Genomic DNA, 23,561 nt, shown 5'->3' with positions numbered 1-23,561 from the left:
AAGAGGTACTAGTGTTATCTCCATGAGTAGCCAAGGAAGAGAGGTGGTGACATACCTTGGCCAAAGTTTTCACATAATTTTTTAAGTAGTGGAGTCATTTCCAGGCAGTTTGACTGCAGAAGCTGTGCTTAAGCATTACATAGGCTGCTTTTCAGGATGGTTTGGTACATTTTTACTATAGTTAGCTGTGAAAAGTGTGTTTTTCTCACCAAGTTTGCAAGTTTTGTTCCAGTGTACTATTATAAACTTTTGAAACATTTATTTATTGTATTGTCAGCTAAATTCTTCTACTTCATAATGGCAAACAATTATGAAAAGAATGTAAATTAGATAATTGCATTTTTATTATTGAAATTATGTCTATGCCCCACCCCCCAAGCTTAAAGGTATTTCCTCAGTGCAGGATTAGTTGTTTTAGTTTGATGGTCTTAGGATAGATATCTTGTGAACATTCAGAATATTAGAGGAGCACCAGGTAGAACTTTCTGATGAACTAAGACCCCCAAATTTATCCCAAACCAGCAATCCATTGTATAAGTTATCACTGGCTGTAGATTGTGCATTTTCTTTTATGTCTTTTGAGCACTGAATAGATAGCACTTTATTTTCTTTGAAAAGGAAAAACCCCTCTCTTTAGAAGATAGGAAGTGGTCCTCGGCCTGGATAAGTTACATTCTTGTAGCTGTCTTGAAATACTTGGAAAATATGTTTATGGTATTTAGACTTAAGCTAATTGTTGGACAACAAATGCCAGTCATAGAACTAAAAACCTTTCTTTATAGGTTGCAGATTTGGATGATGAATTTGCTGACTTGGTTTTAGGAGAATTTAGTGAAAATTTTGATTTGGTACCAGCTGAAAAGGTAAATTTTATTCATTTACTGTAACCAAGTTTTACTAATTGGATTTACTTTGCTTTCTCTGTTTTTATTTCCCCCCTTCAACTTTGCATAGCATTGGAAACTGTTGACTTAAACAAACATTAGTAAAATATTAAGGTAAAGTTACTACTAACACAAAATGTTGCCTTAAATAAAAATTAGGAGAATGTAAGGATAATAAAGCCACTACTAATATACGGGTACTTAATAATGGCAGTGATTTACTATTTTTGGATATACTTAACAAAATTAGAAATTGAGTCTTTTTTACTTGTATTAAGTCGAGAGAAGTTAAGTGTTCATTCTCAGCCTATTCTCTTCATTGTGATCATTTTTCTGAGTATTTTAGGGAACCCATAGGTAGAAATTTGGATTTAAAATTTACTGGCTTTTCAGACTACTACAATGATCATTTTAATCAGAACTTTTTTTTTCTGAATCTGTTTCAATTTTTAGTGGGAACTCATTGCAGGTCTGTGTGTGTGTGTGTGGTGTGTGTGTGTGTGTGTGTGTGTTTTCTTTTGAAAAATGTTAAACCATAGGCTAGGCAAGTAGAATACTGATGATAATTGAATCATGACAGATTTCTTCAAGGCATTCCTGTTTTGTTTTGTTTTGTTTTGTTTTTTTCCTGCCAGGGACCTTTCCCCATGAATTTGGCAAACTTACTCTTTATTTTCCTTTGTGAAACGTAAGAGTTACCAAAGAAAGTTTTTAAGTGATAATGTATATAATACTGGATTGGTCAAAAAGTACATTTAGTTTTTTCCATAAAATAGAAGACACATTTTTCAATTTCACCAATAACTTTGTAGATTTGGATATTTTGAGTATGTTGGCTATCTCCCGTGTGATAAAACACTGATTGCTCTCAATTAATGTCTTGATTTGATTGCTATCAACTCAACTTGTCTACCTGACCGTGGAACATCGTCCAGCAAGAAATTTCCAGCGTGAAACTTTACAAACCACTTTTGACACGTTCAATCAGGCCTTTTCCATACACTGCACAAACCTTTCTTTTGTGTTTCAGTTGTGTTTCTACCTTTCAGAAAATAATAAAGTATAATATGTTGAAAATGTGTTTTCTTCAATCTTCAGTATTAAAATGGCTACATAAAAAATTTACCAATTTCAATAAGTTTTTTAAATGCACATACTGATATGAAAGCTGTCACAATACAATCTAACAAAATTGTTTCAAATGAAGTTAACAACAAGCAAGTGCTACTAGAGCCATCTTTTGGAAAAAACCAAGTGAACATTTTGGCCAACCCAATAAGGTCCAAGATGAGCCCAACAAATTTTACCTAGTTATTTTTCCTAAAAGAAATCAAAGAAAAACATGAGGTCTAATTGTAGATTAATTTTAAGCCATTTAAAGTTATTTGAGGTGGGAAAAAATATTTTTCTTTTGAATGAAATGCCATAATTTTGACATTGTTTATTGTTTAGTATTTGAATGCTGAAGTGTGATGTTCACTATGCCCAGCAGTCACATAGCATGCTTTCCATTTTCAAAGAGCTTATACTCTAAAGTAGAAATGACCCACCATTTCTCTTATCAGGAGCTGGCAAGTACACACGAGCTTTTCTTGTTTTTTGAGGTCTTTCAAAAAAAATGTTCTACTTTGATGTCTCATTTTCTTTTAGATTTTATTTAATATGGATCAAATTCATTTGAAAAAAATTGTAATTCCCATCTTTAATTTCTTACCAGTTTCTCTGTTAGATTAACAAGGTGAAACAATAAGTATATTAATTCTTTTTCAAGAAATATTTTCAAATACCTACTTTATTTTAACCACTTTTCTGGTTTCTGGGGACTTAGCAGTGTTTTATCAGACTTTACTATAATGCTCCTATGTAAATTTTACATTTTAATGGAAGAGGAGGCAGACAATAAACTAATAAATGTGTATTTAATGTACCAGTTAGTGATTAATGTTATAAAGAAAAACAAAGAATAAGGCCATAAAGAATGATGGAAGTGTGTGAGGAGTGCTGTTTTACATGGTTGGTTAGGAAAGACATCTAATTCTGAGCCATTTTGGTTGGAGACCAATACACTGTATATGTGACCGCCTTATGGCACAGAAAATGCTTATCTCTACCTCTGCTTTGTAGCTACAGACTGCAATCCACAGAGTAACCCTGGCGCGGATGGCAGTGCCTGTGCTTTGTGGGAGTGCCCTGAAAAACAAAGGGGTCCAGCCCTTGTTAGATGCTGTTACTATGTATTTGCCTTCACCTGAAGAGCGCAACTATGAATTTCTGTGAGTATGCAAGTCCATAGATTAAAATCTTATAGCTTTGAAAAAACAAGTAGGCAAATAGATCTTTTTATCCTGCAATGAGTAGTTGAATCACCATTTTTAAATAAGATTGGTGAGAAATATCATTGTACATACTATAATACAGTGCCATACTAGTTTTTACTTGAAAGGGACACTCGTTACCTCTTGTAACCTGCTACCTTTACACATGGAGCTAAGAACGTGGATTTACCTGATGTGTAAAAAGTATGTTGACCTGCCATCTTGCTTTTTTTGTTTTTCATTTTATTTAAAAAGTAGTATACTAGGGACATTTGATAAATATTCTATAGATATATTTATATCTATTCTAGATTTCAAGATTTTTCAAAAGCTCAAAATATTTTGTGGTTGTAAAGAAAGGTCATTGTTTCACTCCTATTGTCACTAACAACTTTGTACTTACTAATAAATCCTCTAAAATCTGAGTAAGTATTGTCCAAAGTTGCAGCCAATACTGTACTTCAGTCCTTTTAATGAGGACATTACTCACTTTTCCTATCTCTCAGCTGCAGAGGCATACAGTAAAGTGATTATAAGCATGGACTGTGTACTACCTGGATTTAAAACCCAGCTCTTCCAAGGTGTTTAACCTCTTATCTATGAAATATAGAGAATAGGACCTATTTCATAGGATTGTTGCAAGAAGCAATGAATTAATACTTATAAAGAACATGGAACAGTGCCTAGAATATTGTAAGCTTTATAAGTATTAAATAAAGTTAAAAACTGGAGGAATAATATTGGAGATGTTATAAAATAGAAATGTCTAACCTATTTCAAATTATGGACTCCTTTGAAACTAGTGAAAATATGGAGCTTTTCCTAAGAAAAACACTTGTGCACAAAATTTGGCAGTTTCAGAGGGTTTCAGAGTTTCTGTAACCTATTGATGAACACCAATTTAAGGACATCGTTCTGTAAGAATGTTGGCATGTAAACAAGTTCAGATTTGTAATATAAATTTATATACTTATGTAACTGGAGAAAAAGTGAGAGGAGAGTGTAAAGGCAATAATTGGAAAGTACCTGTTTATTTACCCTGTACAGGTTTTTTTGAGAAAGTGGTGTGATGTTCCTAGGTATATTTTTTTGAGGAGGGAACTCTTGGCTCTGGAATTACTTGCACGTAGAAGTAATATTTGGAAGAGGCCCCATTGTTTTTAGTTTTGAGGACTTAATGGTAAGATTGCCATAAAATAATTTATTCCAATGTAGAGAGAGAGGCACTGGCATTATTTAATCAGTCTGGGTAGCTAAACCAGAAGATATGAAGACTCTTTGGAGGACTTCAAGATTAAGTTTGTGAAGTGATTATCATCTGATCTATATAAATATATAGGAAGTGTATTTTAAAGGCTTTTCTGGAATGTCTCCTTATTTTTATAGGCAGTGGTACAAGGATGACTTATGTGCACTGGCATTCAAAGTTCTCCATGACAAGCAGCGGGGACCACTGGTTTTTATGCGCATTTACTCAGGCATGATAAAACCCCAGTCGGCCATCCATAATATTAATGGAAACTGCACGTAAGTGGAACCTTCGGTTATTTTCTAAAATTGTGCTTGCTTCTTAAAAATACTTTTACTGATATATATCATAGTTTTACAGGGAGAGAATAAGTCGTCTACTTTTGCCATTTGCTGACCAACATGTAGAAATCCCTTCACTGACTGCTGGCAACATTGCTTTGACTGTTGGGCTTAAACATGTGAGTGACCAAATGGTTTCTCTAGGTAATAACAGCTTATGTATTTAATTAAAAGTTGGTATTTTATAATAGCAAAAACCTGTAGATAATCCAAATGTCCATCAATAATGGAATAATGAATATTGTAGCATATTCATCAGTGTGGTTGAATCTCACAGAAAGAAAGGAAAGTACATTATGGCTCAGTGGATTGAGCGCCAGGTTGCAAACCAGACGTTCCCAGTTGGACTCCTGGTCAGGGCATATGCCTGGGTTGTGGGCCAGGTCCCCGGTTGGGGTGTGCGAGAGGCAACCGATTGATGCTTCTCTCACACATTGATGTTTCTCTCCTCTTTCTTTCTCCCTCCCTTCCTCTCTCTCTAAAAAATAAGTAAATAAAATCTTTTTTGAAAAAAGCACAGAAGGCTATTAACAGTATGGATTGTATTTAATCAAAGTCAAGTAAGATAATATACTATTCATGGATACATACATGTTTTAAGATGACATAAAACGTTGTTACTCCCATTGGATTTATTTTCCTGTTCCGATCCTTGCACACAATTTCATCCAGCCTTATGACCAATCAGGTACTAACTGAAGAGGTTTTGCAGTGAAGGCTCCATGAGGGCGTGCCTTTCTGTCTCTCTTGGTCTCTGTTCTCAGTCCTCAGGCCAGTGCGCTAGGTGCTTCGTGACTGTAGGAGGAAAATACTTGACGCCATATGTGTACATTTTTGGTGGACTAAGCTCTTAGCATCTTAAGGCATCTTAGGTCAAGTACAGTTTCTCATTAAACTTTGGTACATTTGACATTAGGGTAAACACTGTTACTTTTAACTTATTTTTGTTTTAATAGTTTATTGTAATATAAAAAGAAAATTTTACCCTTTGCAGCAACATGGATGGACCTGGAGAACATTATGCTAAGTAAATAAGCCAGTCAGAGAAAGACAAATACCATATGAGTTCACTCATATGTGGAATCTAATGAACAGCCCGAACTAACAAGCAGAATAGAGACAGAGTCATTGACAGAGAGAGAGCAGACTGACAGCTCTGGGCAGAGAGTGGGAGGGTTCTTGGGAGGTGGAGGGATAGAGTAAAAAAGAAGAAGAACTCATGGAAATGGACAACAGTGTGGTGATCGTGGGGGATGGGGGTTGGAGGTAGAAGAGGGTACAGGGAGATAAATGGTAATGGAAAAAAATACAATAAAAAATGAACTTTTAACATTTTTAACTCTTTATGAAATTGCAGGATTTAAAATCCTTTACAGAAAATTCCCATGGTCCAGAAATTGGACTTCTAGCATTGCGGTGTCCTCTGTCTACCTGGAGGCAGGAGTTCCTTTTATGTGTTTGAAGGAGTTACAGAAATCTGTCTGGGCTCGTGCTTCAGTAGGAATATCTTTACAGAGATGGAAACTGGCACAGAGCTTCATAACATATATGTTTCAAATTAAAATTATAGCCCTGGCTGGTGTGGGTCAGTGGGTTGAGTGCTGGCTTGCAAACTGAAAGGTTGCCAGTTCAATTCCCAGTCAGAGCACATGGTTGAGTTTCAGGCCAGGTCCCCAGTTGGGGATGTGTGAGAGGCAACCAGTTATTGTATCTCTCACAAATTAATGTTTCCCTCCATCTCTTTCTCCCTCCCTTCCCTTCTCTCTAAAAGTAAATAAATAGAATCTTTTTAAAAATAAATTAAATTTAATTTAAATTATAGTTTTGCATGGTCAAGGGTATTCTGATTAATTGCATATTTTAGTTAATAGAGGCTTTTTTGTAAAATAGTAATAAATTTTTACAGGTGATAAAACCCTATTAGATTTCTATCTAACTTATCTTTGCATGATTGAAAATTTGGGAAGGTACATTTGTTTTGCCAAATGAATTTTGGATATGTACTGTGTGTGTGTTTTATTATTAGACTTATTACAATAGTATTTTGGTTAGAATTCTTACACACATTAAATTAGATTTACTTGTGCAATGTTATAATGAGCTTTACAAATTGTCTCTCTTTTAAGTACTGATGAAAAGAAAGTGCTACATTGAATTTTTTCTCATTCTGTGGTTCTTGGTGGAAGCTGAGTGCTTACCAACAGCCCATTTCATCCTGAGGCATCTTCTTTGCTTGCAGACAGCCACTGGAGACACCATCGTCTCATCCAAGTCCAGCGCATTGGCTGCAGCTCGTCGAGCCGGAAGGGAAGGGGAAAAGAAGCATGAACAAAACAGTGAGGCAGAGAGACTCTTACTGGCTGGGGTGGAGATTCCAGAACCTGTGTTCTTCTGTACCATAGAACCTCCTTCGGTGGCTAAGCAGCCAGGTATGGAATAGTCTTGGTGGATCAGTTAATTAGTGCTCTGATAATTCAGATGAAATAGTTACATTATACCCTCAAAAGATTTCATATGTGATTGAGTTTAATCTTACCAGAATTTATTGGTAAATATTTCTTATGTAGTCTAGCTTTTTATTTAAGATGTTTTGATTTTTACAAACTCCTATTATTTTTTTCTTTTGTTATACCATTTTTTCTCATATCACATTCTTCCTTAGTTTTATTCAAGCACAAACCCAAACTCTTTAGTAAGGCATATACAGCTCATTGTTCCAGCTATGTCATTTTCAATTAAACTTGATTAGGTATAGCAGAAAATCCTCAAGTAGCAGTTGCTTTAATGATAAAAGTTTATTTCTCTCTGTTGTAAAATATACCTTGAGTTGGCAGCGCAGGGACTAGAGGGTGGCCCCACAGTCTCAGCAGGCACCACGCTCCAGTCTTTCGTCTTGCCTGTCTGAGTGGACAGCTCCTATCCTTAGTCATCGCATGACTGCTGCTGAGGCCTTGGGCATCACATGGGGGCTCCTGGCAGCAGAAGGGAGCAATGGCTTTTAAGATTTCTTACATGTCATTGGCCATCACTTAGAATCTATATGGCCACCAGTTGCAAAGGAGTCTGGTAAGTGCAGTCTTGTAGTTAGACAGCAGCGAAATAGACTAGGGGGCTACTAGGCATCTTTGACACCAGCTTTCTTGACTGGCCTCACTTCTTGAAACTTCCTCCTTTGTTCTGAACTCTCTTCTTTCACCCAAACAAAAATAAAACAGACTAACTGCTCACACCTCAGAGTGCCGTAATAAAGTAGTTCTGATGTCCTGAAGATGCCATGTTTTTTTCCACACTGCTGGTTTTTTTCCTGTGTTCTCTCTTGCATTATGATGGCACCCCTGAATTGTCCGCTTGGAAAATATTCACTCTTTCTTTAGGTCTCAGCTGAAGCATCACCTGTTTTTGAAGCCCTCGCTGAATTCCTCTATTAGACTGTTAAAGGACAAGCTTTCTAGTTCTACCAGTGGCTTTAGAAGCCATTTTCCACTGGAAAATGAGTTAGACCCACAGATTATGGAAAAGCAAAGGCAACCTTTATGGCCTCCCATGTCTTTTTGAGTACCTAGTGGGAAAGAAAGGATTCCTACCCAAGTAGCAGTTCCAGTTCCTCACCTCTCCAGCTAAAGTTTACCTGAAAGAAATCCAAGTACAGGTATAAGCCCCCAAGTACTGAAGGAAACTGGGTGTCTTCTTGTGCAGTTGGTAAAGGAATGGCATTTATTTATTTATTTGTGATTTAAATTCATACAGGTGAAGGAGCAGTGTCCTCGTTACCTTAAAATGCCCTGAGTCTGGCTAAAGAAGGCTTGACTCTGGGGATCAGGTGACATGAGTGTGGCTCCCAGTTACATCAAGGTTGACCAAACTAGTTTTATCAAGTGTGACCACACACTTAAGGACAGGAGCTCCCCAAACAAAATAACCTATGAGTTCTTTTGAATATATTTGAAAGTCATTTCATATGTGAAATGTAGTGTGTCCACTTGTATTCAAATTGCAGGATTGTAGTTAAATTGCACCAGCCAGTTTTAAAATCCAAGGCCTCAATCCATAACTGCTTTAGCAGAAAACCTACTTTATGTGTCCAAAGAAAGTCTAATTAAATGGGCATTAGCTCAGAGGTCCCAGGCTCCAGAGAGCAGAGGACTTCCCAGAGCCGCCCTTACTCAGACTTCTTACAAGCAGATCTACACACACTTTTCTCTGCGCTTCCACTGTATTTACCCTTTGGTCCTGTTATAGGACCTGACAACCCGTGTTACAGTGCTCAGTGTTTTCACCCCAATAAACTCCTGAGGGATGTATTCCTTATAAATAGTTTTGAATTAATTCATATCTTTTATAATAACATTACTACCTTGTCGTTCTAAAAGCCGCAAAGTGTCATAAGCATTGTTACTTTCTTTATCTGTAGGTGCTTAAAAATAAATTATTACCTAAAATAATGCCTCTCAACCTTGGATGTGTGTATACATCTCTTGGGGTTCTCATTAAATGCAAGCCGATTCAGCCTAGAACCTAAGATTCTAACGATATAGCTGGTCCTCGGACCCAACTTTGGGATATTGAGTCTAGAACAGCATTGTTCCGTGGAAATGTAACATGATCCGCTTACGTAACTTAAAATTTTCTTACAGCCACCGTAAAAAAATTGGCAAAATTAACTTTAGCAATGTTTTCTTTAACCCAGTAAATCAAAATATTAGTTGAATAATCAATATAAAAATTGAGATATTTTACTCTTTTTTTTCATAAGTCTTGGAAAGCTGGTGTGTATTTCACACTCACAGCGCATGTCAGTTTAGATTGGTAATACCTACCGATGGCTAGTGGCCACCACCTGCGTGGCGGTCTAGAAGGCCTGGTTTATATACGTAAGAACAGCTTAAATGAGTGACTGATAAGGTTGGTTCATTCATCCATTGCTCAGTTCTTTATTTCAGCTACACTTTGTGGAACTCCTAACATCTTTTATAAAGAGGTAGGGTATACATATCAGCTAATTGATTGTATTAAAGTATCACTTTTGATGGTATATTTAATGAAAATAATACGTTCTTATTTCCTCTTTGGTTGTGATTATTTGTCACAGAGTGACTACATCACTACCTCTTTATTCATGATGTACTTTAGCTTCCTTTTACCAGTTTCCCATTATTGTCTGTGTTTCTGAAGGCATTTTGCTTTTCTGTCAGCTCTTAGATTGACCTTTGCAGAGCATAGTCAGGTGATGTTGCTGCCCCACTGAAACCCTGTGGTGGCTTCCCATTGCAAATGCAAACTCCTCACATGGCCTGCAAGACCTGCACCACATCTGCCTTCTTACCTGATGCTACCCTTCTGCCCACCAGTGTCAAGCTGTGCTGGCGTTCTCATTGTTCTTCCAATAGCAGCTTATTCGTTGCACACCCATTTCCTCTGTGTGGAATTCTTTTTCTTCAGCATTTTGCTTACAGGGTCATTTTAAAAATGTCTTTACCCAAATCATTGTGGAGAAGCCTTCCCAGATCACCCAGTCTCAAGTAACCTTCTATCCTACATTTTCACCTTATTTTATTCTCTACAAAACATTTATGGCTGTTTGAAATTTTCTTTTTCAAAATTTGTTTGCTTGCTCATCTGTTTTCCCCAGGTACATAATAATGTACCATCTGTTCACTAGAATGTATGGTACATTATTTAAAAAAATGAAATGTAAAGATAACTGTTTTTGTTTATCCCCCAGATTTGGATCATGCATTGAAGTGCCTTCAGCGTGAAGATCCCAGTTTGAAAGTGAAGCTTGATCCTGACTCTGGACAGGTAAGCATATTGTTACTCAACTCCAGAAATCTGCCAATAATTTAGTGTGTGTGTGTGTGTGTGTGTGTGTCTGTGTGCATGAGTGTAAGTGACTAGATCTGAAATATTAATTTAGTCTATGGCCCTGAAAAAGAAACTGTCTTTTTTGGTTCTCATAATACAAACTTCTAATTATTATGTTATGTTGACTGTCAAGCTAAACAGACAAGTTCTCCCTAATTCTTTAAAATAATTACACCTGACTTATATAAACTGCTCTGCAACATTTAGACCATGGTTCAATCCCAAGACAAAGCCCTGAGCCTCTTATGCCAAGGCTTATAGGAGCGGCACACAAAAGGGAAGGTGCAAAGGTGCTGTTAATGCTAATGGCACACATAAGGTGGGTGAGAAGCGGTAGGTCACAACCTGCCGATGTGGGAGGAAATAGAGTTCTAGAGCCGGTACAGAACTGGGCTGTCTGTTACAGCACAAGAGGAGACAGATGTTCATTCTTTATCTTCATTTTAGGAAGGCAGGTCTGGAAGGCCTGGTTTGTATAACTAAGAACAGTTTATATAACTAAGAACAGTTTAAATGTGTGACTGATAAGGTTAGTTCATTAATCCATTGCTCGGCTTTTCAGATATACTTTGTGGAACTTCTAACATCTTTTATAAAGAGGTAGAGTATACATATCAGTTCATTGATTGTATTAAAGTATCACTTTTGATGGTGTATTTAATGAAAATAATTAAATAGGGTGAATTTTTTACATAAGATTTTATAAAGAGTTCCTTAAAATAATTATAAATTTGTCTTAAAGAGGATGAACTGATTTAGTTAATCTGAAAAATAGGGGGTACTTTATTTTCCCAAATACCAGGTAAGTGAGCAGTAATTTAATTTATCTTGAATGCTACAATAGCATTTAAAACAGAAAGCTTTTTATTTAAAAAACACCCATACATATTTTTTTAAAAATAAGAAATAACACACAAGTATACAGATTTAAAGAATTCAAGTTTCCCTGTCTCTCAATCCCATTCTATACAGGTAACCACTGCGAAAACTATATGATTATAGCTTTTCACACTTTTTTAAACATTTGTTCTTCTGTGCTATGTTATAAGGTACAGTATATTTTTTCCAAATATATATATATATACACACACAGATATATAACAAGTCATTCTAATTATATTATTCCACAACTTGCTTTTTTTCCAAATAATTCACTTCTTTAACTTTACATTAAATTATAACAACCAAACACCAAAGTGTTGTATTGTTGTTCCTTATAATTATATTTTTATTACAGCAAAGGATAGAAATTAGAACCAAACATAGGAAGATACTCATAGGGCAAAGTCTGGGACAGTTCTAAATTGGGAGCTTTCTTCATCCTCAGGGATGTGTCACTCCCCTGGCAAAGAGTGTGGCCAACCACGGAGCCCCACCTGAGCCTTTGGTGCCCAGTTTTTATTGGGGCTTAAGCACATGCTGCCTGTGTCGTTGATCTGTAGCCTTTAATATCTCCTACAGGCTTGCACTGATACCTTCACTCTCCAGGTTGGAGCTGAGGTAGCTATTCCAAAGCCTGTATCATAAATCACATTGTTTGACCAGCTTGGGGATAGAGCCCCCAGACAAGCGTAGACACTTCTATCTTGCAGTATCCTGGCCTAGATATAATTTCTCAGTAGCTGAGGGCAACAGCCAGATCTCTCTTCAGGTAAATTCTTCACCACACAGATGGCGTATGAATAAATGGAGCAACTATGGATTTTTGCACTATATTGTTTCTCATATACAAAGACCTTATTTAGGAATAGCCATTGTTGCTAAAAAATAATGCATGTTTTGACTGGTTTTAATACAAATTTGGCTTTTCTAACAAGGTCCCAAAATAACAGTGGTTCTTAGAAAATAAAAGTCAGTTTCTCTGTCATGAGTCTGGAAGTCTGAATTGCCTGCAAAGCTGTGAGGTGCCCAGGACAGCTGGGAAATACCCATGTGGTTGGGAATGTTTGGGAGAAAGGTTATTTCTCCCATTCATAAGATGTTGCCCTTATCTGCCTGTTTCAAGACAGTTGCCTACTTCTTCCTTCAGAGAAGGAATTTTACTTTTCCTTAAAGGCACAGCGCAGAAGTTGCTATTATCAGCTACACTCATGTTTCATTGGCCAGAACTTAGCTATGTGGTTGGGAAGTGTAGTCCTTGCTAGATGCCACTTGCTCAGCTGATAAGTCAACTATTTGGAATAATAATATAGAAGAGAATGACCTAGTAATCCACTTTTAATTGATTACTCCAATCAGAAAAGTTAAAAACTATTTTGATATAGGAGCCAAAAGAAATTATAAAAGAAACTCAGCTTGTAATTAATGAAAAATAACCTAGACTGATATACCTTTATATAGTATTTTGTGATAAACATAAATTTTCATTGATCTTTGTTTTATTTTCTTTCATTTTGTTAACCAGACTGTCCTGTGTGGAATGGGGGAGTTACATATTGAGATTATTCATGACCGCATCAAGAGGGAATACGGCCTGGAAACCTACCTGGGGCCTCTTCAGGTGGCATACCGAGAGACTATCCTAAATCCAGTTCGTGCCACAGGTAGAAATAAAAACTTTCACTGTTTTTTTTCTCTCTTTCTCTCCAGGATCTCTTTTCTGAATCTCTTAATTTAGTTGTAAGCAGGATTCACAGCCACTAGTGTTTTCCATTAATGGGGATAGGTTTTATATGTGTGTTTTCTTGTTTTTTAGGATTTTCAAATTTTAAACACAGCCCTATTCCATTGCCACTCATTGCACTTACTGGACGAGCCACTCACCAAGCATATGTGCTTTTTGGTAGTCATGGACTAGAATGAGCCATTGAAGCAGAGGGCTCATCCCCATCCTTACTACCCGAATGAGTATATAAATTTGAAGTTGAATCAGATGCATTCAAAAGAAAAAGGACTACTATATATATGTAACTTTCTTTTTCATAAACCTAAAGGTACCCACACACAAAAAACCCTGAACTGAGACATATAGATAGCTTTTAAAAAAGGAAACAGAGAAATGAAGTTGATGTGTTATTTTTGCTCTATAAATAGTGAGTGGAAAGTAATTTCCACTGTTTAATAAATATGGTAATCCTATGCTAATGAAGTGCAGTTTTTATATTTCTGTCACAAAATATAAGAATTCATGATTCATTATTTTAACTCAATTCCCGTTAGCAAAGGAACATGACATTATTACTGGTATTCCCAAGGAGAAAACAGACAGGTAGAGAAAAGATTTTAAATGTAACCAGGTGCTCTTAAGCCACTCAGTGATTTCCAAAAAGGGCAGGTGGTTACTTTTCACTAAAACTTGAAAAACTAAACAAATAGAGTATAGGAGCAAATGACATGAGGATTTCTGTTTCTGAGCTTTATATCCATAAAAAGTAAAAATACTGGGAACATGTTAAGTGACATCTTTAAAATTGATGTCTCAGCTGGTTAGTAATAATGGAAATTTCCAGGGGTCAAAAAGGAAGCTGGGGCAGGAATCTTGTAAAATAAGTCTGCACCAATGCCACTAGCTGTTCTGGGGGGATCTGTGGTCACTTCTAAACTAGGAAATAATTAACTAGGAAAGTCCTAACTAGGAATTACACAATGAAATACTACGCGCACAGCAGAAAGAAAGAAGGAACTCCTACCCTTTTCGACAGCATGGATGGAACTGGAGAGCATTATGCTAAGTGAAATAAGCCAGGCAGTGAGGGACAAATACCATATGATCTCACCTTTAACAGGAGCCTAGTCAACAAAAGAAAAAGGCAAGCAAAATATAACCAGAGACATTGAAATTAAGAACAATCTGATAGTAACCAGAGGGGAGGTGGGAGGGGATAATGGGGGGAAGTGGAGAAGGGTTTTCAGGACTAACCATAAAGGACACATGGAAAAAACCAAGGGGGAGGGTGGAAGCAAGGGAGGGAGGGAGGTTTGGCTGGGGTAGGGGGAGTGGTGGGGGGAAAATGCAGACAACTGTAATTGAACCATAATAAAATAATTTTAAAAAAAGAAATAAAGATAGCCCTGGCTGGCATAGTTCAGTGGATTGAGTGCGGGCTGGGAACCAAAGTGTCCCAGGTTCGATTCCCAGCCAGGGTACATTGCTGGGTTGCAGGCCATAACCCCCAGCAACCGCACATTGATGTTTCTCTCTCTCTCTCTGCCTCCCTCTCTCTCTCTCTCTCCCTCTCTCTCTCTCTCCCCCTCTCTCCCCCTCCCTCTCTTCCTTCTCTAAAAATAAGTAAATAAAATCTTAAAAAAAAAAGAAATAAAGGAGAATAGAAGGTATTGGTAAGAAACAAAAGACTGTCAAAAATATGCAGGCAATGGAACATTATGTTTTTAAGAAGAAATGTTCAACAACAAAAAAAATGATGAGGGCATGTCATAAGGACATAGGAATTAACTTGAAGAGGCTCCCCTGGCCAAATCTGGTCAATTTGAACACCAGAATAATTACATAAACACAGTAATTATAAACCATTGAGAAAAAGCAGGAATTCATGAGTCTCTAATGATAATAAACAAATACATGAGGAAGAAGAGAGGGTTCTTTTTTACAGTGGAATGCCAAGTGCTGTTAGTTGTTGAGAAGGCAGGAAAATAGTCATTTTGCAACTGTTGTGAATACTTAATATTGATTGGCCACATTGCACGGTTTTAAAGTATCTGCCCACTGATTGCTTATTAGTTACAAGGTAAAAAACATAGTACCTAGATGCTTTAGCAATCAGATCACCCCTTGACTAGATGATCGAATCACTAGTGATACTGATGGGCAGATTGACATTGTGTGCATACAGAAAACTACAGACATTAAAAATGACCTGAGATGGAAAATTGTGCTATTCATAGATGAGAAACCTAAATATCATAAAGCTACCAATTCCACCCAAAGAAGTGTACGAGATATTAATACTTATTGTGAAGCCATAGTCTTTATGATACTAATCACCCTATAAATAGACAAATAAACCAGTGCAACAAATCAGAAAGCCTAGAAACAGACTCATACATAATGTGGAAATTTGGTTTATGTCAGAGTGATATTGCAGCTCAGTGGGAAAGGATAGACTGACTATTTGATAATGCTGTGGAATAATTATCCATATGGAAAAAGATTTAATTAGATTCCTACTTCATACCATACACAAAAGTTAATTCCAAATGAGCTTAAAAACCTAAACATGAAAGAAGAGTAGCAAAATTCCCCTTGGAGCACAAATTATAAGGAAAATAAGTGCTAGCCCTGGCCGGATAGCTCATTTGGTTAGAACATCATCCTGATACACCAAGGTTGTGGGTTTGATTCCTGGTCAGGGCACATATAAGAAGCAGTCAATGAGTGCTTCAATAAGTGCAACAACAAATTGATGTTCCTCTTTCTCTCTCTCAAATCAATCCATCAAAATAAATATGTATTTTTTTAAAAATGAAAGTAATTGCTAATATATGCAAAAAAAGCCATAAACTTTATGATAGACAAATCTTAAAATTTTGGAAGAAAATGTAGGAGAATTGCCTTACTAACTAGGATAGGGTTGCACTTACAAAAGAAGAGTTGTAGACTGTTATTAATTCTTAGTTTTGAATTTGGGCCGTGAATCATTGCATTACATGGTCATTCACATAAATACGGCATAGTTCGTTTGAGTAAAATACTGCAGATTGATTAGATTCCTACTTCATACCATACAGAAAAAGTTAATTCCAGGTATTGGTTGTCAGTTAATGAGAGACACTGTTTTCAGTTTTACAAAAAGACATTTCACTAGTTTTTTGGGAAAGCATAAACTTAAATGCATGTAATATTACTAGAAAAATATATGAAATTTAAGTTTTTAGGATAGCAGGGTTAATGTCCTTTTAATTTTCATTATATGACATTTTTCACTCTAAATGTTTTACTTTTAAATACAACTTTTGTTATTAAAAGAATTTTACATAGATGTTTCAAAAAGCTTGAGTGTAATCTGCTTATCAAAATTTGTATGATCATCTGCCTCAAAGCATCTTGTTTTTAAAAGATATTATTTAATTTTTAGAGAGGGGGGAAAGGGAATGAACAAGAGGGGGAGAAAAACATCAATCAATTGCCTATTTTATGTACTCCAAACAGGGACTGAACCCACAACCCAGGCCTGGGTTGGATCCAGGCCCTGACCTGAAATCAAACCAGCAGCCTTTCACTTTGTGGGATGATACCCAACCAACTGAGCCACACTGGTCAGGGCTGACTCAAAGCAACTTAACGAAAGCAATATTAATAGGTGATTCAGAGCAGGTTTTTAACATTGATGAGTATGGAAGCAGATACTTTCTTGGTAGAAGTACTTTGACATTTTTATACTGTACTTAGTGTCCTTGTAGACATTTTCTCCCACTTTGTATTTCATGAGAGCTTGAACCTGTTAATTGCAGTTTTCCAAGTAGTGGCACCTTGACACCTTTTCAGAACAGATCTCTGAGGTACTACATTCAATTCGTTTACAGATACCTTAGATAGAACTTTAGGAGACAAACGGCATCTTGTGACTGTGGAACTGGAAGTAAAACCAATGGAAACATCATCTGTTACGCCAGTTATTGAGTATGCTGAAAGTGTTAGTGAAGACATTTTGAAGGGCTCCCGTGAGGCCATTGAGAATGGAATTCACAGTGCATGCCTCCAAGGTAAGGTACGCAGGTGAGAGTAAGCATGAGTATCACACTCAACCATTCAGTCACTCCCAATACTACGCATTATTTCAGTCTTTTTCCTAACTTTGGTAGAATTTTCTCCTTTTCTCTTCCTATTATGTGTGTGTTACACCTTTTGTAAGTATTCCATAGTTCTTGGATATTCTGCTCTATTTTTTCAGTCTTCTGTTCACTTTGCTTTTTGGTTTTGGAGTTTTCTGCTAATTATATAACTGAGAGTCCTTCCTCAGCCCAGTCCAGTCTACTTATAAGCCCATCAGAAGTATTCTTATTTCTGTTACAGTGTTTTTGTACTCCAGCATTTCTGTTTGGGTTTTTGTTGTTTTTTTTTTATATTCTCATCCAAGGACATGGAAGGGAGAAATAGAGAGAGACATTGATTGAGAGAGAAACATTGATCAAGATGTGTCCTGTACGAGGCTGGTCTGGAGATTGAACCGGAAACCTAGGCATGCGCCCTGACTAGGAATTGAACCTGCAAACTTTTGTTGTACAGAACAGTACTCCAACCAACTGAGCCACCCAGCCAGAGCTCTGTTTGCTTCTTTCTCAGGACTTCCATCCCTCTGCTTTTAATGCCCATTCATTCTTGCATCTTGTCTACTTGATTGGTTAGAGCCCTTAGCATGTTAATTATAGATGTTCTGTGTTCCTGGTCTGATCATTCCAACGTCCTTGCTATGTCTGATTCTGATGCTTGTTCTGTCTATTCAAATTGTGTATTTTGCCTTTTAGTATGCCTTGTAATTTTTTCTTGATAGCTGGACATGAGGTGCTGGGTAAAGAGAACTACTATAAACAGGTATTTGGTAATGTGGTGGTTTGGTGTGGGAGATGGGAAGCATCCTGTAGCCCTGGGATTAGGTCTCCATCTTTTAGTAAGCCTGTGCCTCTGGACTGTGAACTGCACAAGTGTTTCTTAGTTTTGTTTTGTTTCCATCCTCCTTAGGTGGGACACAATGGCCAGAGTGAACTGGAATAGGGTACTTCCTGCGTCAGGCTCTGCCGATGATCCCCTTGCAGGTTAGGTTCTGGTTAACTAGGTTCCCCTGAGGGCAGGCCTTGTTAAGGACAGAGTGCTCTGGCCCTCGTCAATTGGTTAGAGCATCATCCTGATACACTAAGGTTGCAGGTTTGATCCCTGGACAGGGCACATACTAGAGGCAGCTAAGTAATGCATCAGTAAGTGGCACAGTAAATCGATGTTTTTTTTCTCTCTCTAAAAATCAGTAATAATAATAATAAAACCAGAGTGCTCTGAAGTACTGTTTTTTATTTGAAGTTGGTTGAATCCACAGATGTGAAACCAGTGGATACAAAAAAAGAGAAGAGTCGACTCTTAAGTTTTGGAGGTGTCAAGAGTTATTTATACGCAGATTTTCATCTGCTTAGGGGTCAGTTCTTTTAAGTCCCCATGTTGTTCAAGGGTCAATTCTATTTCAGAATGGTTTCTTTTCCCCTTCTTCCACCAGAAGCACAAGGAGCCTTTTCTCTGATATTTACTGTAAGAATCTGTTTGAGCTGCTAGAGGTAAATCTCATAAAACTATGTCCCCTGCCTTTGCCCACCCCTTCAAAAGACCAGGTACCCCCGGAGTTTTTAACTCTCAAACTTGTCCACACTGAGCCTCCAGCAATTTATCAATTACAGTTCAGGTTTTCCTACCTCAGTGCTGGTTCCTGGGACATACTCTGCCAGTGAGTCTCTGCTCCAGGAAGCTTTGACTCCCTGTGTTGGCCTGCTCTCCATTCTTGGGGGTGGTGGTTTGCCCTGTGTTTTCCCCTCTCTTACAGAACCAAGAAGAGTTGTTTTGTCAGTTTGTTTTTCCTTTACTTGTTAGGACTGAGTGATGACTTCCAAGTTCCTCACATGCCGGACTGGGAATGAAATCCTCTCCCTCTTTCTTTACATTTCTCAGCTACTCCTCACTGCATCTTGAGTCCTAACACAAATGTTCTTCCTTGCCTAGGACCATTGCTTGGATCTCCAGTTCAAGATGTGGCAATTACTTTACATTCACTGATAATTCATCCTGGTACCTCCTCAACTATGATTTCTGCCTGTGTCTCACGATGTATACAAAAGGTATATACCCACCCTGGTGCTTTTTGCTTTAAGGTGACTCTCCTGGCAGTGGTGCTCACTGACCCGCAGACAGCCATAGTGCCGACCTTGTGTCTTTGTGTCCTGAGCCTTGCAGTCGGTGAGAGTTTTTTTTACCATGGAGAATCTTCAATTTCTTTAATCACCAGGGTTTTATTTGCGAGATGATCTAAGAACTTACTGTTTAACATAGCTAGCTATGAGATACCCTCTGAATTTGGCATATAGGCAGATTTCCTTAAATGGCAACTTTGCTTTCCCCATCCCAGACACAAAGCCACCGCACTGTGAGATCGGCTCCAAGGTGCCTACTTTGAAGGGGACTGAGGCGTCATTGTCCTGTGTACAATGTTCTTGTATCTTGTCTCTTCTTCAATAAATGTCTCCATTTTTCATGTTACATGGCCAATACCTTCTGGACAGACCTCATATGTTGAAGTTCATACATTTTTTAAAAGTTTTTTGATTAAAAACTATACTTATAAAAATAAAATTATTGATATTGTTTGCCTAAGCATATAGTTAGAAATATCACCTATAGTCATGATTAAATCGTTAAAAAACATTTACCTTCCAGTAATTTTTAAAGTTCTCCTGAAATTGGCTTTAATGTTGAAGTAGTGGAAACCTGAAAGATGAGTAAGTTTCTAAATTAACCCCAAGCCCCAATATATTGGCCAAGCCTTCAAAATCTAATATGCCTTCTGAAAATAAAATTGTAAGTATTTGGGAGTTGTTTAGCCTTTCTATTAAAATCATACTAGAAAACAATTAACTTCATAGGGCCTTACACTTAATCTTTAGTTTTAATTCATTACTTCAAATGAAATACTCCTAATGGAAGTACTCCAACCCTTGTTAAGCTTTAGCTAGTGGGGAAGCTCCTTCCCCTGCTTATGAGAAGTTAGTGATGCTTCATGTATTTATTGAGCCATCCATGCTGTGCTTACAGTGCCCTGAAATGGACATATAAGATCCATGTTTTTCTTGACCATTAGGAGCTTTAGATTTAAAAGGGAATTAAATATAACCAGTAGCCAAAATATTACATAGAATAAACCATAAAAGCTGAGAAGTACAATTTGGGTAGGATTATTGGAAAGAAATTAATATTTGAGCTGTGATGATTTGGTGAATTTAGGCTCCATGGGGAGTATTCCAGATGGAGAAATTAAAGAGTCCCTTTAGCTGTAGCTATCAGATGAAGGCAGGAAAGTAGTGAAAAATAATGTTAGAAAAGTAAAATAAAGTTAAACTGTAGAGAAACCTTTTAAAAGTATAGGAGTTTGAGGTTTGTTTTGAGAACAGTGATGAATAGGTTTTGAAGAGGGCAGTATAATCATTAGCATCCAGGAGGGACTGGAGTAGAGAAGCGCTAGTTTAGGACCAGGAGTGGACTGAGCCAGGTCTGAACTAGGACCACAGGCACAGACATGGGAGTGCAACGGGAATGCAAGTCTTGCAGGTTACCATTATTTTGCCATGTGTAATGTGGACCCATGTTTTTGGCCCAAACTTTCAGGAAAAAAATCTTTTAATTTTTTAATTTAATGTTTATTTATATTTAGATGCAAAACTGTTGATCATATCTGGGGTATTATTTTGCATACAGATATTACTTTCTAGAGTTACACTTTTAATACATAAGCATAAATAAAAATTAAAAGCATTTATATAGATAGAGAATTAATGCTACCCATGTATAATGTTCATCCTTATTTTTCCCTCAAAAATTATAATGGGCCAAAAAGGGCACATTATAATACACAGCAAAATGTGGGCTTGGGGAAGAGGCAGTCAAAGATGCACATCCAGGTGAATGAAGACTGGTGATGCCATCAGTAGAAATAGGAAAGAATAGACAAGAGGGTTGGAAAAGGGAACGATGAGCTTAGTTTGTGTTGCTGTAGGTAGGCTATTGAGACACTGTCCTAAAGTAGGTCAGTGTAGTACAAGGCCAGAACACTCGGAGACTGGGAGCTGGTGAAGTTTAAAGCTTTTGAGGAAGCTATGCAAAGACATTTGAAGTTCTGCCGTGAGGCAGTGTCACCAAGGAAAAGATTGTGAGGAGAAAAGAGGACTGAGGACAAATCCATGAGCACAGCATATCCTATTAAAGTTACACAGAACTCCATGCTTCCCTTAGTTGTAGCATTTTTTCCTCTTAATTTTTACCTTTCCCTACTCCATTATTTTGTTCTAAAAGACATGCGAAGTGGCACAAAACTGTCAGTAAGAACTGACAAAATACAGAGTGTATAAAGGTTAGGTGTTTGGTGTTGACTGTCATTGTTAGTAACATTTTTCATTCAAAGACTATTAGATACCTTTTCTATAGCTGTCATTTCAGCTGGTAACGACTTTAAAGGCTTAATTAGCTATGAAGAACTGAAAGATTGTTTTACTATGTGGTACTGTCTTAAAATTTCTGTGATAAACAGAATATACTCTTAGTTTTACTAAACTGTCCATTTTTCATGACCGTGAGAGTAAATAGGGAAGGCAGAAAGGAGGCATTGAGGTATCGGGGACAGAAGGGTTAGAGACCCAGAAGCGATCTTTGACAGCATAGGTGACCCGAATGGCCCCATCGAAGGCCTTAGAGATAGTGAGAAGTGAGTGGTGCGGTGGGAGCAGAAAGAAGGATGATCAGCCAAACCCAGATAAAGGTGAGGGCACATTCCAGAGCCAAACTCTCTTGTTTACGTGGCTCCCATTGCTAACCCTAAATTTATTACATCCCACCCGATGACCAAACAGAGGCTCAGCATTTATAGGTCATTGTTCTGTTACTTTTTGAAGTCTGGCAGGTTGGAGAAGTAGGGTGGCTTTTTAAATCAAACTCACCAGTACTTAATGGTATTTGCAGACTCCATCCAAAGCCCACTTACCAGGTTGTTTGGCAAAACGATCCTGTTAAAGATGGTGTCTGCCTGGTGGCCCCAATAAGTCTTCTTTATGTTACTCTACTTCCCCAGTTTTTGTGTACTTCCTACTTGCCCTACACTGTTTTTGATTTTTTCAGTTTCCATATTCTTTTCTTTATGTGCTTGCTCTTCTTGGTCTTTGAAATCTAAAATTCTGAACAGATAATCTACAGGAATGGGCAAAAGTTGGTTTATAGTTGTATGGAAATTAATAATAATACAAGAACACACTGTGTTTCACGTATTCACAACTGTAAACCTACCTTAGCCAACCCCGTATTATAAATGACGTGTTTCTACCACACTATTGTGTTAATTTTCTCTCTTTATTTTAAGCTATCCCATTTGTTTCCCTCTTTGATTGCCCTGACACGTGTCATGGATTGTAACTATAGGCATCAGGAACAAAACAGGACGTTTAAGTGTGAAGAGTGAGTCTTTGATTGAAGGCTTGTTTTCTTTCGCTGCACCTCTGACCACATACGTCCAGGTACTCTGTGTGATGCGGCTCCCTTAGCACCCCCTTGCCCACCCCACACGAGAACTCGGACGTACTGTCACCCACGTACAAGTAAATATTGACATTTTTCACTTCTTATAAAATGTTATCTTTATAGAGTTAAAGTAGGTATATTTCTTTTTCCCAGGGTATGGGAAGTATTCATTTTTAATGAGTTTTTTAACAGAAATTTGATTTCCAATTTAGGGAAGAGGAAATAACGTTCTTTGATTTTTCTTAGGCTCTGAAGAAAGCTGATAATCAAGTCTTAGAACCCTTGATGAATCTCGAGGTTACAGTGACTAGAGATTACCTGAGCCCCGTCCTGGCAGATCTGGCACAAAGACGAGGGAACATTCAGGAAATCCAGACTCGTCAGGACAACAGAGTTGTTATTGGATTTGTTCCCTTAGCAGAAATTATGGTAGGTACTTTGTGATTGAAAAGTACATATTCTTTTTTTTTCTATTAGTATGGGGGATATTTACGCTAAGCATAAACAATCAGTGACACCTGAAAGAAGCATCAGGGCTTCTGGCAGATGCATGTTAGGTTTCAGCCTCTGGGAACTGCGAGGACTCTGGATTTAATTGTAGGGGAACCCAGGGCATCTCAGCAGCTTGGGGACCTTTTCAGTCCTCCATAGCAGCAGAGTGTGCTGTACCAAAGTGTGGCACCAGCCCACCATTGTTTC

The 23,561-nt window shown here is 37.5% G+C and overlaps 1 protein-coding gene across 8 annotated transcripts in view; it reads left to right on the top strand.

Annotated features, from left to right (window-relative positions):
* GFM2 (GTP dependent ribosome recycling factor mitochondrial 2) overlaps positions 1-23,561 on the top strand; it is a 55,162-nt gene that overhangs the window by 30,556 nt on the left and 1,045 nt on the right. For 6 of the 8 annotated variants that reach the window (XM_028503945.2, XM_036020412.1, XM_036020411.1 and 3 more), the window contains 10 exons: positions 783-863; positions 3,009-3,157; positions 4,586-4,726; positions 4,809-4,908; positions 7,029-7,218; positions 10,512-10,588; positions 13,056-13,194; positions 17,132-17,311; positions 19,308-19,423; positions 23,109-23,291. In XM_028503945.2, coding sequence (XP_028359746.1) covers positions 783-863; positions 3,009-3,157; positions 4,586-4,726; positions 4,809-4,908; positions 7,029-7,218; positions 10,512-10,588; positions 13,056-13,194; positions 17,132-17,311; positions 19,308-19,423; positions 23,109-23,291 — 1,356 coding nt within the window. The remainder of the gene's footprint in view (positions 1-782; positions 864-3,008; positions 3,158-4,585; positions 4,727-4,808; positions 4,909-7,028; positions 7,219-10,511; positions 10,589-13,055; positions 13,195-17,131; positions 17,312-19,307; positions 19,424-23,108; positions 23,292-23,561) is intronic. The other 2 variants (XM_036020413.1, XM_036020416.1) reach the window with 2 other exon arrangements.

The sequence above is a fragment of the Phyllostomus discolor genome, chromosome 3 (assembly GCF_004126475.2).
Source record: "Phyllostomus discolor isolate MPI-MPIP mPhyDis1 chromosome 3, mPhyDis1.pri.v3, whole genome shotgun sequence".
NCBI lineage: Eukaryota > Metazoa > Chordata > Mammalia > Chiroptera > Phyllostomidae > Phyllostomus > Phyllostomus discolor.
The sequence above is the reverse complement of the archived record's forward strand: the minus strand, read 5'-3'. Positions and strand labels throughout refer to the sequence as shown.